Genomic DNA, 18,291 nt, shown 5'->3' with positions numbered 1-18,291 from the left:
GAACAATGACACTGCCAGGAAGATAATCTCCTGCTAATGGGCTATTGAATTACTCACTGTGGCTGGTAAGATTAGTTACATCATCCCATTGGGAGATGCTCCGCCCAGAGGGAGGAGCCAAGCATCCCTGCCACCATAAAACAAGCATTTCTGAGACCGCAGACAGCCTTCTTCGCTGGATTTCCCAGAGGAATCAGGAACCAAGGCCCAGCTGCTCCTTCGCCGCATTTTCAGAACGGATCTACACCCTTCTGCAGATCGCCGCTCCAGGAGGAGCAGCCACCATCTGGCTGGACTACTATCAACACCCTGACTTCTCAGGGTGTCAGTTTTTTCTCACTCTGCCAGTGGTTTTTTGCTTGTGCTAAATTACATTGTTATTTAGTTTTTTTTCTTCCTAGTAAAAACTGTTATTCCCATTCCCATATCTTTGCCTGAGAGCCCTTTTAATTCTGAAATTGTGATAATTCGGAAGGAGGGGGTTTACCTTTTCCATTTCACAGGAGGCTTTTGCCTTCCTTCACAGACTCCTGTCTTTTCAAACCAAGACAGAGACACAGAAGGAAAAATAAATACCAGAGCTAAACTTGAGTTCTGCTGGTGACATCAATATTTTTTTAATAAGCATTGTTAATAATGATACATAAACATTAATAGAAAAGAAAGGAGATCCTATCACTCATATCTTCAACCCAAATTATTAAGCTTCCTTTTCTGTGTAGCAGCACAGCTTCCTCTTGACTCCAGTTCTGAGTTTGTGGGTTGGGCAGGACTAGAAAGTTTCGGTTCTCAAGACCTTAATTTCTTCAACACTAGTGAAAAAACAGAACTTATTCATCATGGTTTCCAGACAAAATTTACAATGCTGTTTCCCTCTACACTTCACCCTCTGACTCTCAGTGCCATTTTCCCTAGGTTGCCTTTCCTCCATGTTCCCTACAAGCTTTGTTTTTCAGTGTGTCTGCTCTTCGGGCTGCATTCTTGACTCTTGCCACCATGTGCTTTCAGAGAGAGTGACTAGAAGCAATTCTGAAAGGGTGATAAAGCACCTTAGAGAGTGGAGCACACTGAATTTTAAACTATCATTCATTAGACTATCAAATGGAAAATCAATTGTTGGTGATCTTCCTATTTAAGCTCAAATAGACTGTGTGCTGCTATCCTGCTCCAGCTCCTTCTTACCTCTCCCTGTATTGAACAGGGCTCTCCCACTCCATCTTTTCACCTCAGGAAGCTCTGCCTCCTTATTTTGCATCTCCCTGTATAGAGAGCAGTTGTACAACTGCACTAAACTTGCAGAGTAAGAAACAAGGCAGATCTGCTTCTGTTGCTCCTTCACTTTAGTCTTGGTGTTTTTTCATCTTGATATAAATTTCCTTTTATAACATCTCTGGGAGGCAGATCAGTATCACCCATGCATAATTTGAGATAAACTGCACAGTCCAAAAACTGCACTGGGAAGGAGGCCTTTTGGAAAAAACAGACCCAGATGTTGAACTTCCTAACTACAAGTCTCTGTTCTTTATCTCGAAATCATCCTCCTGATGACCTGTGGAGAAATAAGGACTGCTCTGCTCTTTCTCACACACAAGGACTTCTCAAGTGCCATGTCTTCTGGTGTCTGCAGCTCACAAGATGGGTGTGCATCTCTGTATTGTATTGTGTAACAGTGGGTACACTTCAGAGTATAGCCCTGCAAAGTTGTTGAATGACACTGTGGTTGCCTTCTCACCTGGTCACCAGTTGTGCTGAAGAAATCTGGTAAGTGAATCACAGGCACAGCTGCACAGGTGCATCTGCTAAATCTTTATGGTGGAGAGACTTGCATGGCCCAAGACTGTGCAGCAAGCATGTGGAAAAACAGAAAAATCCATAATCTGTGTTGTAAGAGCATCTTCTCTGATCACCTGACTTGGAAACTGCTTGGATTTTTTTTTTTTTTTCAAATACAGTTTTATAATTTTCAGTATAACCTGTAGGATACTGAAGGTGCAGGGCTTGAACATGAACTGTTGCATTTGTCAAGGAAGTTGGTGGGAGGTTTGTGGGTTGTAGGAAGGAAGAGTTTTGAGCAGCCGTTGGATCAGTTCTGTAAATAGACTTGTTGGCTGAAGAGCATGTTTTGTTTAGAAAGTGTGAAACCCTTCATAGAAACCTTTTCATATTATTACCTAGTAGAGGAAGCAGAGCTCAATAGTCAGCCGTGTTTAGAATTTTTGAACCATTTGTTCAGACTTATGTGCTGCCACCTCAGGTTAGAAAAAGAAAATAATCTGTTTTCCTCTCCCTTTGTAGAAGAATAGGTAGAACTTGGAATGGGTTTCACTCAAAAGTGAGATTGAAATTGTTGTATTTATCACAGTCAATGCTAAAGACTGATTAAAACAATAAAAACAATGTATTTATAGAAAAAAACATTATAAGATAATTAGTATTTCTGAATAACTGAGAGGCAGAAAAAGCAATTTTTTACCTAGCATCCACAGAGACTTGCAGACAGCTACCTATATGATAGTCAGCTGTCCATATGAGGATTACATCACTTCTCCAACAGTGGTTGCCCTTTTCCCATGGATATTTTTCTCTCTCATTGTCAGACTTTTTATTTAAAAATTGCTCTGACTTCTGAATTTTTAGCTTTTAGAAGATCCTCTGAAGTTTTCACTCTGTTCTGATGACACATGTGATAAGGACTGACTGCTAACAAATTCAGAGAAAAATGTAACCAGAAAGCCTACCGAAGCTGGGTTTCCTTTTCCTGTAGTCAGAAATTGTCCTCCTGGAAACACATGATAGTCACACTAACTGTGGTCTGCCAGACTGCTGCCAGAGTAGCATCATGTTCTTATTTGTTCAGAGGTCACCCCTGTGATAGCCAAGTGGCCTCACTGTAGTAAAAAGTAATATTCTCTTCTCAGGTTGGGAGACCTCCCTGGGTACAATGGGAAGCTGAAATTGTCACTTGCAGTTTATGAGCAAGGAATGAGACAACTTGGGAATAACCTGGTGTAGTGCTGCAGCAAACCAGCTGGTCTCCTGTGATGTATCAGCACCAAAACCAGAACAGTCAGTACAGAAATAAAAACTCCTATTGCCAGACAAAAAACAACACAGATGGGGGTTTTATCAGCTGTGATACTTCTTCATGCAGTAATTAGAGACATTTGATAGCAATATTACAAAAGGAACCATACATAAAAGCTGTCTGTGTGGAACTGAGCTATGAACCAGTAATTTTATTATTAGCTTTTAACATCAATATTAGCTTTTTAATATCAAAGTATACATAACCCCAGCAGAATCCCCAAACTATCTGTTTTGGCTTTAGTATTAGAAGAAATTAGAGACCTAGTTCTAAGCAAAAGACTGAAGATGAAAAAAAAAAAACAAAAAACCCCAAACAAACAAACAAACAAAAAAACCACCAATAAACAGATCCAAAATTCTTGGCTTTATTATAAGTGGACCACAGTCACATCCTGCAGAGTGGTTTTGTTTCAAAAACAACAGAGTTCTGGGTGATCAACAGGATGCTCTACATTCCCTAATACTACCTGTCCATGCAGGGTATGCAGTCTTGTCCAACAGTAACATGATGTCCAAAGATTTCAAATCCTATTTCATCAAGCTGCATATAGTATAAGGAACTCTGAAGAGCCAAATGCACACACACAAAAGGAAAACCCAGCTGTCCATGTTGTAAAGAGGTAAATATGAAATACAAAGTGAGGACCACAAGGTGGGTGTAATGCCATCCACTAGCATTTTTACCATGGGTTTGTACCAGCAAATATTACATCAGTGTGGCATCTTGTGCCTGGGACACACAGGTAGCGATCATGGGGGGAAGATACAGAAGAAAGATCTTACATAGAGCAGTGGTTCTGTTCTGTGACTGTGTCCAGAACAGAACCACTGGTTCTTGGGTTATGTTAAGGCAGCTCTCACAGAAAGTGACCATGGCAGTAACAATTCTGTTGTGCATCATTGCTAAGTGGCTAGAAGTTGTTCTTCCTCAGGTGTGAATTCATTATCTCTTTAGTTTTCACAGCTCCCAGAAGTCAGTGCCCTTCAGATAGTAGCTCTGAGAAGAGATCAGATGAGAAGGCTTCTCCCTCAAGACCTTGCTTGCAGAGGTATTGTAAATCAAAGGCGACTCAGACGTTGTGGAGGGAGAGAAAATTATGCATCTGACTCCATCATCAGAAGGCTAAATAATCACTTTATTATACTACACCATATACATTGCATCTAAGCTGAATCTGCCATGCACTCACCCTTGCTCACAACTGCACAGAACTGCAGCCATCTCCTGACTGCTCCGTGACTGTCAGCAGACAGTCTGACACACACACACACTCTTGGCCCTGATAGGCCAAGGGAACAAAACATCCTCACTTTGGGTAAACAATCTCCATTTGCACTCTACTCTAGCACAACACAGGCACAGCAAGAGAGATAAGAATTATGTTTTTCTTCTTCTCTGCTTGTCTCACAGCTTTTCTCTGTTCAGAGGGCATGTGAATACCACACAGAGGCAGGAAAAAAAATTACTCATAATGCCTGTTCTCAAAGAACATGAGCAAATTACTGAAAATATCCCTTACACCATAGTTGGTGCATTAGTTTCATGAAGCACAGGGGCAACAGCTTATTTTGACTCATTATTTCACCTTAACCTAGTTCCAAATGTCCTTCAATCACAGCTGACAGCCCATATTCCATACAACAAGAGATGTGCAGACCACTTGCTGAAATCCCAAAAATTCAAGGACCTCTGGTCATGGAAAGTTCATCCTGAGGTTTTCCATGGTTACAGCTGTGAATTGAGGTCATCACCGGACTTTATGAATTCTGTAGTTTTTTTCTTGTAGCTTACTGGGACTTTCCTTCTCTCATTCTGATTCTCTGTATTTACAGAGCCAAAAACAAGGCGAGGCATGTGGGTGGGACTGAGGCTAGATGAGTTTTGATGGGGCTTATTGCAATAACTATCAGTGCAGGTGAGACAGGAAAATGTGTAAGAATTGGAAGGGGTAAACTGAAACTAGCTGACAGAGAAGTGGTTTGAGGGATGGAGAGGAAATTAAATTGGGATTTTGAGAGCAACTCAAAGGTTGGGGATTGTTCAATTATAACAGAAATAGCTGGATGAGGTCAGGAATGGTGGCTGGGAATGGAGAGGGAATGAAAATGAGGCAGAGATAAGGGCTAGGGATGGAAAAGATAAAGGTCTGAGTCAGAGTTTTCTGTGGGGGGATGGAGCAGAAAGCACCAAACTCTGGGGTGGGGGATAAGCATGAGAGCTTAAGCTCAAGAAGGCTGCTTTCAAAGGTGCCTAAAATCCCAAATGTTACTGTTTCTCTGATGGCAGTAAAAATGTCAGCCCTAGATTATAGAGCCCTACATTCATAGTATCTAAATGTATCATCTATGTGTGAGGTGGGGATCTGAGCTTGTGTTACAAAGACTGGGAAAGGATTTTACAACCTAAGTATCGGGAATTGTAGCTATTTTTTATGCATTAGGAGATTCCTATGGTCATAAGGTATCCAAATGACTTGAAGGGACGCCTTACTTCAGACAACTGTGTTCTACCTGCACTCAATTCAGTCCCGGGAATCCAGAGAAATAAGACACAGAGAGCCTATGCCTCATTTTCTGCAGGCTGTGCAGAAGATAAAGCACAAGCTTACGTAAATATAAGCTTTTCTAACAGATAAATAAATGTACATGTCTATATCTGCAGTCTGCACCTGAGTGTTTGAATGCCTGCAGTCTGAATGTTTGTGAAACCTGCAGGCATACTGTTTCTCTCAATCGTCACTAATGTTTGGACATAGAGTTGATATTGATACCATCATCCCTTTTCTGTAAGTTGCCATCCTAATTCAAGTGGCAGGGAACAAGTTTGCAACTTCCTAGTGTACAACCTGGAAAGAGGTACTCCATGAGGATCTTCTTTGTTCTTCTGTTTGTTCTTTCGAATCCTAGCAAATGAGACATAGCTACATGTCCAAAACCTGGATGTCTGCTAGGCAAACTGTACTGGGGAATGCCAGAATTAAAAATTTCTCCTTTGCTGCACAAGCTTTTTTCCTTACCAGTGCAGGTGCATCCTGTGGGGAAGAACAGAGTGCACCATGTGTTTGAAGACAACAGTAGGATGCAAACATAAGGGACTGAATTCAAGCTGCATCACCAGCATTAATTCCAGCATTGCCTTACAAGGCAATGGTTTGGATTTTCTGCTTTAATATTACTTTTTTCGCTCTTCCAGTCCTACGTCCAAATTCACGTTTGGAGTGTCTTAATGAAATTTAATTTAAAAATTCTGTATATGAAGGAAGTGGTGCAATACTGATGATGGAGAAACTTGTGAAGAGTGGGAGGCTGACTGCCATCATTCAACTCTTCTACCAAAATCCATCTCCAGCTGACCCATTTGTAAATGGATGTTTGGTCTTTCTGGCTGAGGAGTCAAAGGCAGCTTTGGCATGGCACTTGTAAAATAGATAATCCACTTGTTGGATATAGGAGCTAAAAGACCTTACTCTTGGAGTCCCAGATAGTTGGTCTGGATCCTGGGATGCGGTAGGGTGGAGTGGTAGCATGATGAAATGGTTTTCTGAACCAAAGGCAGATAAGTAAGTGCTAAAGCAAAGTTCTCTACTTCCTGTGTCATCTAGTCTTTTGAGGTCTCTTATCTGCCTGTATAGAAGAAAAATCACTTCTGTGGAGAGATATGATGTGAAAATAACTCTGACTAAACAGTTAAGTCTCAAGGGATGAAGGAAGTCAAAAGTTATCTGTCATTGAGGAGGTAAGTATACTTTGGGGTCTGTTTGCATTCAGATTTTCTTTAATCATGGTGTTCCCTGGACTTCAAGAAATGCAAGAGCAGGATGAGGGGGACTAGGCCACTTTTCTATACAACTCCTTCACCTCAGCCCTTTTTGGTTTACAATTTATAGAGCTTCTCTCTCTTCTTTTTCCTTCACCAATTGAAGGAGATCTTTTCCAAATGGTCCTTCTTATCCAGGAGCTGGAAGATATAGACTCATCTATACTAAATATTTAAGCCCAGGTAAACTTTCTGAGTGGGATTGTCATATATGCCTTAGGACACCTTAGACCTAAAGAGAGATTTTCCTCATCTCTGGTGAAGTGACCGTGCTTATTCACCCTGGGTTTGCTGGTGTGGTTACAGAGCAGGAATCATCTTGGGAGACTAAGTCTTCTCACAGTCAAAAAAGAATAAGTCACTTAACAAAGAAGGAGCTGTATTGGGGTTTGATTACATTTCAAGGTTTGTGTTTTCTGTTTTGTGGCTTCTAAGACTTTTCACTGCACATGAACTATCTCTTCATACTTGTTGTGTCACGTAGGTAAGATGCCTGTGTTTTTTACACAGGAAAAATATAATTCCACTTAACACAGAACAAGAGGCAATAGGCACAAATTGAAATACAATAAAATTCCATATGAATGCAAGGAGACACTTTTTCTCTGTGAGTCTGGTCAAACACAGGAATAGATTGCCCAGAGATGTTGCAGAGCCTCCATCTGTGGAAATATTCAAAAACTGTCTGGTCACAATCCTGGGCAACCTGTTTTATCTGACCCTGCTTGGGCAGTGGGGTCGGACAGGATGATCTCAAGCCTCACTGGTTCTGTGACTCAGGAGATGCAGATTCTAGAGGAGGTAAACACCTTTTGCATCAGAGCCCTCTCATTCAGATTGCTTGGAAGCAGAGTGCCCCAGTTTGGGTGGCTGACAGAAGTGTTTTCTCTAGTTGAAGCTTACCAATATGGTTCTTCTCATCATTACTTCTATCAGGTCAGGCACCTACCTTCCCTTTTCTCTGTGTCCTGGGAATATCTACACCTGGAAAACATGATTCCTGAGAAGATGGGTACAATTTTTAATGTGTTTCACTTTTGGAGCAGCATCAGCTCTTTGCAACTTAGCTGCTGTTATGTGGTAGTATAGGTTGTTTTCCTGTCAGAGAGGGATTTGTAGCCTGCAGCCTCTGACAACAAGAGCAGTGATACTGCTGGCCATTTACTTTGCTTCCTGCTACTCAGTATGCTACATCATTCAAGCAGACCTGCAGTACCTGTAGAAAAGTAGGTACAGTACAAGTAGGGCCTGGATATTTTAAAACCAAACAATGGACACTTAAGCATTCATGCAGAAAAATGTTTTATTGTAGTGAAGTTACACAGGAGAAAAATGTCTCCCTGCTTCTGGTTTAAGGCTATACTGACCCATAAAAGCACATTGCACTTCCAGTCATTTTTACAAGTTTATAAGAACACCATCTACTATTTTCTTTTTTGTCTTTTTAATTTTAAATTAACTATAACTATTTAAAGCTGGAATCCAAAATATTTCCTTGTAGGCATTTTTGTTTCTTTTTTCTTTCCTGCTTTCTTTCTTACTTTTCCTTTCTTGCTTTTCCTTTCTTTGCCTGTCCAGTTTATTTAGTCTAAAAGCACCTCAGGACACATGAGGGTTACTTCATACTTTCCCATAATGACCTCATAGGGCTCTAACCCCAGGCTCAGTGTACAACACTATGCTGCTTAGTGGTCAGATCATTTGTATCACCAGCAAGCAGGAAGATGGAACGGCAGCACATACAGGGGGTTTATGGAAGAGTGTTGAAGTGACCTAGATGGCAGAATAGCTCTTCACCCATTAAGGTAACTGCCAGCCCACATTTAATGCAGAAAATCAGCAAAGCACTGCATCAGCCTGGCACACATACACACACAAAAAATGGTACAGGGTCTGTGACTATACAGAAAACATAAAGAAGGTGAGACAGGTTTTGGACCTGCCAACCTTAATTGTCATTTAAGGAAAACAAACACAACACTGTTTATCATCTTCTAACTACTCTTCACACACAACAGGTAATGTACAACATACTAATTTACATTTTTACATAATGATACACAGATCTTCACCACCAACAACACTTGTGGTGAAAGGATGTGACATGTCAAGATGACTGACACTTCAGAAAAAAAGTTCATGCAGAGCTAGCTTATTCTTTGTCTCTTGAATGTAAAATCCTACAAATGATTAGCAAGATATCTATTTTTACAATATTTACTTTGTACAGTGCAAAGAGGAAGGACAGGCTTTTTAAACGTAGGACTCCTTAGCATACTGGATCTGCTCTACCTCAAAAACCGGCTGGCTGCACCTCTGAGCCACATATTCAAGTTTGTTCTTTTGACAGGACTCAGACATGGCTCTCATCCGGTAGACTCCTGGGGTCACGGGTAAATTCACACGGGAGTTTACTCCTACAGAGATGCTGAAGGTTTCAGTTTCCATGTCAGAATCCTTTGTTGCAGAAACTCTGGCCCTGCGTAGATCCCTCAGATCCATATATGCTGTGTCCTGTGCACTGTGGCTGCAGGGATGAGGCAGCAAAACATCCTGGTTTGATGCTGCTAATCTCAGAGTCTGAACCGTGACATTTTGGGAGGGAACTGTAGTGGCCAGGCAGTTTTTAACCGCCTCTTCATAAGAGGGTGGTCTTCTAGGGTTTTTCTGGTCTACCTCTCTGAACACTTCATCAACTGACCTGAGACGGGGCCTTTGCTGATAGTCCACAGGCAGTGGTTTGTCATCATTATGGCTGCCCTCCTGGACAATTCTGCAGGAGAAGTGATCTTCTTTCTTTGTGAAACTGTCCCTCTGAAAAAACATGGGTTTTCCAGACCCCCAACTTTGGGTTTTTATTAGTGTTTTCCTGCGGTTTGCAAAAGAGAATGACATGGAATGTTTTTTGATCTCTCTGCTAGGTGTACTGCAGTCTTCAGTGGCCTTGACGGAAAAGGACTGAGGCCTATTTAAAAAGGTTTTTTTAGGACTAGAGGGTGAAACTACTGGGGAGCTGGTGAAAACTGAGCCATCAGAACTCTCCAGGGAGCAACTGGAGGATGTTTTTGGTAGAGAGTCAGCTGACAATTGTGAAGGTAAGCCTGCAAGACGTTCCTCCAGTGCCTCCATCCATAGCAGTTTCTGCTGAACTGGAAAATTGTCCTCACTTTTGTTTAGTCTTTGTTTCCTTATTGTGTCATCAAGGCAGTTCTGGAAGGACAGGTCTGACTCTGAGTACCTCCTGTCCATTGTGCTGATGTCATTTCTGAAATTAGTCAGGGAAGGGGCAGAGATATTTGTTGGATATTTTCTGCTCACAGTAGCACTCCTCCCTTTGGCCTGCTCCATCTCAGAGGTACAGGGGCTGCCTTCTGCTTCAGGATCTGGGCTGTCATAGGCAGAGTCATTCTGATGACCTGCACAGAGTTGTTCTGCAGGGAGAAAGCAGACATTAGTTTTCATTGACCAGCTGAGGATGAAAGAGAACTACACAGAGAGAGTTCAGAAGAGGGCTTCAACAGTCTTGAACCCTCTGTGTTTTCACAGATATAGTCACATATCAAATTCAATAATTTGGCCCAGTTGGTGACATCCCCACTCTCTTCTCATACCTGTGGAGCTGTCTGTGTGCTCTGGTGACTCCTCAGCCAAGGCACAGGCAGGGAAGGCAATGTCCTCCTCAAATATTTCCAAGCAATTGTTTATGAGGAACTCCACCAACACTGTCACCTGCACACAGAAAACAGCCCATTTCAGTCAAGACATATTGAAGATTCTTTCCTGACCCTGCCTGCTGTCTTTGTAGGAAGGACAGCACAGAACAGGGAGGATTCTGCCTTAAAGTCCAAGGCTGAATCTACCATGGGGGATAAGGCCTGATGCTGCAGACAATACAGACAAAACACCATCAGCCACAGCTTTGGCCTTGCTGCCCGAGGGCCCAGGGGTGACAATGGCCACGGGTGCCCCTTGCCCTCCACATGCAAAGTCTGCAGGAGCTGTGCTGTGACTTTAGGGGCTGCAGGGCAGCTGCTGCTTTTGCTCAGAGGAGGCGAGGTGAGGGCCAGCCTGGCCCATGCCATGCCATGGCAGGCTGAGGGACACCTGAGCTGAGGGGCACCTCCAAGGCCCAGGGGTGCTGTTCTGTTCAGCTGCTGCAATGGCAGTGGCATGGATCCCTATGGATGGCTCTGAACTGCCCCAGAGGGAGCGGCTGCTCGGAGAGTTCAGCGCACCTTGTCGTTCATCTCCTTCTGCACTTCCAGCGGGAGCGCGCTCTCCGTCCCTGGGCTCAGCATATTTGGGCCAATGCAGATGGCCAGGTTGCTGGAGTCCATCCTGTTGGTCTGGGCATTCTGGCTGATGTGGTGGAGCAGAGAGAGCAAGAGCTTGAGCAAGACGAGGTTTGGTCTCGGCAGCTTGTCAGCCACCCTGCGTGAGCACAAACAAAATGTCACGTTAGTTGATGGTGCGGTGACCTCTGCTTCTCAGTTTGAGCAAGTCTCAATTAAACTTAGAGTGACACCACTTCCTCCAGAAAGGGGCATGTGTGTGCTCTCTGTATATTTCAGAAATCCCCATCTGCAGCTGAGTGTGGTTGTGCTGTGGGGTTTTAAGCACTCCCAGTCAGCCCCCACACCTACTGTTCCTGACGACCAAAACACAGTGGTGGTCTCCATGTGCCCAACTTCACCCCCAGCGGCTGTGAAGGCTCCATGTCAGTGCCTGTCCCACAGCACTGTGACCATGTTAGCTGAGGCACTGCAGCCTCTGCCCTGTTCCTGCATTGGTGGTTTCATAAAGCAATCTGAAGTAATTTCAGGAAGTGCTGCTGCTGAAGCCCTCTAAAGCAAACCCCATGGAGCAACAGCAAGCTGATACAAAGGACAGGCTTTTAAATGAGACTCTTGATTTCAAAAGACACTGTTGGCCTCTACCAGCCACTCCATTACATTGGCAGTGGTTGCAAAATTTCCTGGTTAAAAAACTTACGCTTTCAATTCTTCAATTTTTTCTTCCTTGCTTGGCTTCTCTAGAGCTTGCATCCATTTCTCATAGAGGTCAGTTGATAGGAGTTTGGAGGGAATATTTCGGAGAAAGTCCTGCAAGGCCAAGAGATTTAGATGAAATTTTGACACTCTCCCTGAGCACAGAGAGAGTATTACTGTCACCTGGGCTCTCTAAGAGGCAGGTTGACTTGAGCTACCTGACCATCAGCACTGACAGAGCAGTGCAATGCACAAATGCACTTGCACTAGTGTAGTAACAGGATCCAGCTTTCAGTTGCTTTTCCTTCACTCACAAATCTCACTATTGCTCCCTGGGAGCATGCTGGGCAAGAGGACAACGTGAGTTTCCTCAGGAAATCAGCAGCCTAACAAGTAGGACTGACAACCAGGTAGAAAAGGCCAAACTTTCCTAAGCTTGAAGAATTCAGTCTGGCTTAGTTCTGGGCTTAGCCAAGAGTCCCACCTAGATCAGCTCGGAGCACTGGATGGGTCCTGTGCATATGAGCAATGTCCTCCCACCAGTACAGTTCAGAATTACTCACCTTCAAAACCACTGCCAGCAGGTGCACAGATTTGCTTTTCAGATCAACATTCCCGCCTTTGTTTAGGTCCTCCTTCAATTCCTTTCGTGCTTTCTCATTGGCAGTTTTTCTGAATATCCCTTCAGTAGAAGGTCCTTTCATATATAATATGGCCAGGAGATCCTGCAGGGAAAAAATCAGACAGGAATGGAAGAACGGTTACTTGGATGAAGGAAGTTAGCAGGTGAACATTTCTATAGAAATAGAAGAAAAATTGTCTGGAGGTACACTGTACTCTGATTAGTTCTGTATCTAGTTCTTGCTCCAAGTACATTATGTGGGAAGTAGTCTTGATTTTCCCTTAATCCACCTTCTTTTTGAACTGATGAATTCCACTAACTTCAGTGGAGCCATCCTTGCTTGTTTCTAGAAGGAAGCAAGGGATAGCTTCAATCTTAGTTCACATCCCCTCTCTCACAAGCCAGGCAAATATTACTTAGTAGAGACAAATGCATGTCTATTGGGAAAGCCAATTCAATGGAAGAACTGTTACAAGACCATTTTTATTCAGAAGTTATTGTTTTGTTTTGTTTTTTTTTTTTTGTGACAGTCCATAGCTAAACACTTGTTTTTCATGGGAATACAGAAATCCTTGGAAGTTTATGCTGCTGAAAGATTCATTTAAATTACTTATTTAAAATCAGATATTATTATATTAAGAAGCAGATCTTTCATTCTTTCACTCCAAATTGCTTCCAGTGAAAGTTGGCCTCCGACATCAGGGATGGGCCCTGAGCTTATCAAGGGCATGTGTGTTGGGAAACACCAGAATCATCTCCTGGATGATACAGCAGAAGTACTGGGTATCCTGCCTCACACTTAAGTCAGAGGTATCACAGAATCATAGAATGGTTTGGGCTGAAAGGGGCTTAAAAGATCATCTAATTCCAACCCCCTGCCATAGGCAGGAACACCTTCCACTAGACCTGGTTGCTCCAAGTCCCATCCAACCTGGCCTGGAACACTTCTAGGGATGGGGCAGACACAGCTTCTCTGGGTGACCTCATTACCCTCACAGCCAAGAATTTCTTCCCAATGTCCAATCTAACCCTGCTCTCTGTCAGTTTGAAGCCATTTCCCTCTTGTCCTGACACTCCAGGCCTTTGTAAACAGTTCCACTATAACTGTGCCTCCTTACCTGGACTGGCTGGGGCAGCGTGTCATCTTCCCCACAGATAAGTGCCAGAGGATGGCCAAACAGAGTGATTTTGGTACCCAAATCTAGCTGTCCTGAGGAATTTCTTTTGGTAAGGCTTTGTCTCAGAGTAAATGACTGCGATATCACCTTCTTTCTTTTCTTTGTTCCATCTGCTGCAAGTAAAAGGGAAACAAAAGATTAATTTAAAATTAAAAACAAAAAAAACTGCGTGGTCTTTCATCTCTGTGCAGTGCAGAGATGTATGTTGAAACAAACCAAAATGGGAGAAACTGAGAGACAACTAAGTGGTTACTAGGGAAACAACTGCCTAAACAGTAAAACTGTGGCCATACCCCTAAGGCCACCACCTTTCCTGTTTTGGGTTGGGTGTTTTTTAGATTCTAGTCACTGTTTCTTCTTAGAGAGTGGGAACATACAAGGTACAGATATAACAACATTTGTAGAGATTTTTGATATTGCAGTAGTTTCTCTGATAACTCTGAGGCAGATATACCACTTAGGCAGCTGGCAATGACAACAATTTTCACTACATGGTCAGGTTGTGCCCCTGCCTTAGGGCAAGAGTAGAAGTAGGGGCTCCTAGTTTTTGACCTCTTTCACAGCCTGAAATGAAAACATATGGCTCCAGCTCTGCCAGCTTTGGAGCCAGCTCTAATGACAATGCTCTAGAGCTAGTGCTTGTCTCCTAGCCAGTGGAACATGATATCTGCTCCAGAGGATGGGAGCATCAGAGTAAGCGCTCACTGGCTTCATGGTTAGAAATATCTTAGCATGGGTTTTGCATCTGCTTCATAAAGAGGAGGGCCAGGAATTTGAAGAGGATAATTGTATTGCAGTGGGGTGGGTCTTTTTTTCCCCTTTGACAAACAGTAAGAGAAGGAGCCTTTTGCAAGAAAGATTTCTAAAGGATTTGCCTTCTGCAAATTTGCAATAAATGTCATGCCTTCTATTTCGAAGTGAAGTTGTCTTACCCAGATGAGAAATTCTCGGGACCTCTCTTTGTGACTTAGCATAACGTCTTGGTAGGTAGGGGTTAAAAAAATTTGAGAAAGTCACCTAACATTATAGTGTAGTTTAAAATATTAGCTTCTGATACTCCTGAAAACTGGTCTGATATGATTGTCTGCTCCAAATCTGACTCTGCTTTGTTTATGGTCTGCTCTGGGTTGTTTACAGCTGCTGAGGTTTTGCATGGTGAGAAAAAACAAGTACTAGTCCTGCTGCCAAGAGGGTTCATTTTTTCTGGTGTGCAACATCTGGTACAGTACTCACTTGCAGTGCCACACCTCAAAGGCGATGCTTGAGTGAGAAAGAAACACATTTACTTCCCATTGCTACCAGGGAACACAATGAAACCTGGCTCTAGGGACCAGGAACGGGAATACAAGACCTCTGGCACTCAGCACTGTCACCTCTGCCACTGAGCATATAGAAAAGAAGTAACTTGCAAATGAGTGGCTCTCCAGAGCTTAAGCCCTCTCCTGGATGGGAACTGTGGCTTGCTCTCCAGGAGGGGGAGCAGGCAGTTTCGGGTGGTTTTGCACAAGTGCCAGCTTGCAAGCATTATATAAGAAGGCAGTTCCTCAGTTTGTTTTTGAAACTCACCGTTTGAGAGGCAAAGTCTGTCTTCAGTATCTGCTGGGACTGACAGGGGACATTTCTTGGCATCAGCCTGCAAAAAGCATGTTAGGGTTACAGAGCTGCCACAGTAGTGAGAGCCACCAGCAACTTGCTGCAGCTCCTCAGAAATCTGGGGAGGCTCTGGGGAATAACCAGACAAGCCCAACACCTGCTAAAGAGGTGCCTCAGCCCAGGACTGACACTGCCTCACTGCCTGGTAAAGGGGTCTGTGTTAAACTCTGCAGCCAGACACCCCAGTCGTGCCAGCAGGTCACAACCCTCCGCTCTTTCAAGCTGCGCTTTTGATCCAGAGAAGCCATAGCAGAACACAGCCTCCTTTTTTGTGTCCTCTCCAGCACTGGAAATTTCCTTCCAAACTCCTCTGGGGAGCCTCGATGGCTTTGAAACCTTCAAGATCCCTGAGCAAAGCTCCTGGTGAGCCAGGGGAATGCACAGACTGCCCACAGCAATGCCCTGCTCCCTCTGCTCAGAGCACAGAGCTGCGTTTGAAGAGCTCTGCCCGCTCCTGGATGAGGGTGGTCAGCCAGCAGCTACTGGAGGAGTCACCCCTACTTTGCTAAGGTATCTCACACCAGTACCCAAGAAGGATCCAGGAAAATGTAAGGGCTGCTTACCTCTGTCTGGCACTCAATCAGACTCTCCATATTCCCAGCATTTAGCGTCTTTGACTAGGCAAGAAAACAAAGACACTGCGTGAGTAATTGGATCCTATGGTTTAGGAATCAGAGCTTTTCAAAGTCACTATGCTGACAGAGCTGAAATAATTAAGATACTCACAGTATTACAGCTGCTTAACACTTTCATTAGGAGTTTGATTGGAGGAGCTCTGGACAGTCTGGTTTCCTTCAGTCCTTTTGTTTGCCTGTTTGTTGAACAGGGAATGGACAAAGAGTCTTGTAAAACTGCCCCCTTCTTGGCTTTGTCCTCTGCAAGCCAATCTAGCGTGTATGATCCTGAACCAGCAAGATCTCCCACACAATTATAAAGCCCTTCTCTGGAAGGGCATTCAGCCCTGCTGCCCTATCTGCCTCCTAATTCAAACAAAATAAAAGCAGCTTTCCATTTTTAATCCATGCAAAAAGTGAGCAAGTGGTGACAGCTATGTATGGTTATTAATCTGCACACCCGAGGCTCAGCAACTCTGTCAGCTCTGCCCATGAGCTGTGCTTAGTGGGTGCACCTCTTCCCCATGTACTTTTTTGTACATCTCTGTGCAGCTGCATCTGAAGCTCTCCACTGATTTCAACCATGATGCCACAGATTTTTTCAAAGGCAGTACTTACCCAAGAAGCGAATCCAGCCAGAGCTCCTTCACCTCCCGTGAACTGCAGAGTAAAGGAGAAACAGCATCACTCCCCACTGCTACTAATCCTTTGGACAGAGGCAGACGACTAAACAGTGCATACCACGTGTGCTGCCTTATATATGCAGAAGGGGCAGGTGGAAATTCACAGGCAGGAAGAAGCATCATGGGGCAGGACCAAGACACTACCAAATTTCTGGCTTCCTCTTTCCTTTTAGAGGAGATACTTTTTTGGGTTTTCCCCCCCGTTAAAGAAAAAAAAGAAACTCTGGTAGCTGTTATGGATGGAAAAGATGAGACACTTGCCAGGTAAAGGTTCCAGCTATCATCACCAGCATGAGGTGAGATGTGCAGAGGGGGCTGCAGTGTAGGCAGCTTCTCTTTACCATTAAAGGGCAGTGGGTACAGTCTGTCCTTTGCTCAGAGATATTAGATTTGGCAGTTTAAGAACGCACTGCCAGATCAAGCTACACTAAGAACAGTGAAAACAACGGGGCGGTGGAATAGACAAGATTCAGAGAAATGTTTCTTTATAATTTTTTAAAAGCTAATTGCAACAGTTTACTGTCTACAAGCAGATGTAGGCACACATTTTGTCAGTACTAAGTAGTTCTTGAGAATCTAGGTACTGGACATCTATAGACAAAGTGGTGTAATGTAGTAATTTAGTAATGTATGAGAGTACATAATTTAAAAGTCTTGTTTAAAATAAATCTTAATAAGACATATTTGTGTGCACATATTAAAATTTGATTCAAACAAAGAGATTAAAAAAATCTAGGGAAAATCTACCTCTGCTTGACCTCTATCATTCTGTTGGTGACTGCCCCCCAACGTGGGCATATCATGAATACAGCACTCACTCTACCAGGCCATTATGAAAATTCATTAAGATTTGATGTTAAATATATGATATTATTTCTATTGATTTATTGACTGAGGCAAATTACAACCCTGTTCTGCCTGCCAGACTGCTGATCTTGTGAAAAGGAGGAGTTAAGGCTGAAAGTCAGGATTGGGAATTCTTCAGCAGTGGATTTAGGTGGAAAGCATACTTGTGAAAATGTGGCCTTTCTGCTGCTTCTCTTGTAGATGCTGTGTTTCACATGTGCAGAGGATGGGGCTGTCTTAGCGCTTGCAGATGCAAGTAATGGTTACATCTGCTGCTGAATTCACCTTCAAAGCTGTTCTTTGTGTAACCACATCAGACCCGGCCAGTGTAGCACTGGCCCTGTTTCATGCAGAACAGAAAAGGGACAGGAAGGTGATCTCTGTTTGACTCTGGCAGAAATCCAAAGCACAAAATTCACTTTTGGTTCGATAGAGATGTATCCAGAAGAGCAAATGGAGACTTGCTCTGTTTTTTTGGGAGGAGTTGCTGAAGGTCACCTTTTAAGTCCTCCTGAGGCCCATCATTTCCATGCTACTGTAGTGGCACTGGTCTAGTGACTTGTTTAGGGCTGAAACTTACAGCAATTTCAGTCAATTAGTCTTCAGACCTGTGCATTTACCACTGCTCTAGCTGATTTTTTTGTTAGTTATCAGTCCCATGACATTTTTAATTTCCCAACTAAATTCCATGAGCTGCTGTACATGCTTGCAGAAGTATTGTCATTCTACATCACTTTTTCCTGAGAATTTCTTTTGGGACTCCTTGGCAGCTGCAGCACCACTGCTGATAGTTTCAGTGAGAT

The 18,291-nt window shown here is 43.4% G+C and overlaps 1 protein-coding gene and 1 long non-coding RNA gene across 7 annotated transcripts in view; one reads left to right on the top strand and one right to left on the bottom strand.

The window, feature by feature from the left end:
* Positions 1 to 18,291, top strand: part of LOC135296740 (uncharacterized) — a 22,281-nt gene extending 3,990 nt beyond the window's left edge. Inside the window, exons 2-4 of the long non-coding RNA XR_010358752.1 lie at positions 4,043 to 4,136; positions 9,826 to 9,999; positions 14,830 to 18,291. This is a non-coding gene — a long non-coding RNA (uncharacterized LOC135296740). The remainder of the gene's footprint in view (positions 1 to 4,042; positions 4,137 to 9,825; positions 10,000 to 14,829) is intronic.
* TAGAP (T cell activation RhoGTPase activating protein) overlaps positions 8,190 to 18,291 on the bottom strand; it is a 45,423-nt gene continuing 35,321 nt past the window's right edge. For 4 of the 6 annotated variants that reach the window (XM_064413448.1, XM_064413445.1, XM_064413449.1 and 1 more), the window contains 10 exons: positions 16,578 to 16,619; positions 16,072 to 16,156; positions 15,909 to 15,962; positions 15,259 to 15,325; positions 13,633 to 13,805; positions 12,456 to 12,617; positions 11,897 to 12,006; positions 11,140 to 11,335; positions 10,516 to 10,633; positions 8,190 to 10,335 (listed from right to left, as the gene is read on the bottom strand). In XM_064413448.1, coding sequence (XP_064269518.1) covers positions 9,158 to 10,335; positions 10,516 to 10,633; positions 11,140 to 11,335; positions 11,897 to 12,006; positions 12,456 to 12,617; positions 13,633 to 13,805; positions 15,259 to 15,325; positions 15,909 to 15,962; positions 16,072 to 16,098 — 2,085 coding nt within the window. In that variant the 5' untranslated portion in view covers positions 16,099 to 16,156; positions 16,578 to 16,619 and the 3' untranslated portion in view covers positions 8,190 to 9,157. Of the gene's footprint in view, positions 10,336 to 10,515; positions 10,634 to 11,139; positions 11,336 to 11,896; positions 12,007 to 12,455; positions 12,618 to 13,632; positions 13,806 to 15,258; positions 15,326 to 15,908; positions 15,963 to 16,071; positions 16,157 to 16,577; positions 16,784 to 18,291 lie in introns of those variants that run through there. The other 2 variants (XM_064413446.1, XM_064413447.1) reach the window with 2 other exon arrangements.

The sequence above is a fragment of the Passer domesticus genome, chromosome 3 (assembly GCF_036417665.1).
Source record: "Passer domesticus isolate bPasDom1 chromosome 3, bPasDom1.hap1, whole genome shotgun sequence".
In the NCBI taxonomy this organism is placed as follows: domain Eukaryota; kingdom Metazoa; phylum Chordata; class Aves; order Passeriformes; family Passeridae; genus Passer; species Passer domesticus.
The sequence above is the reverse complement of the archived record's forward strand: the minus strand, read 5'-3'. Positions and strand labels throughout refer to the sequence as shown.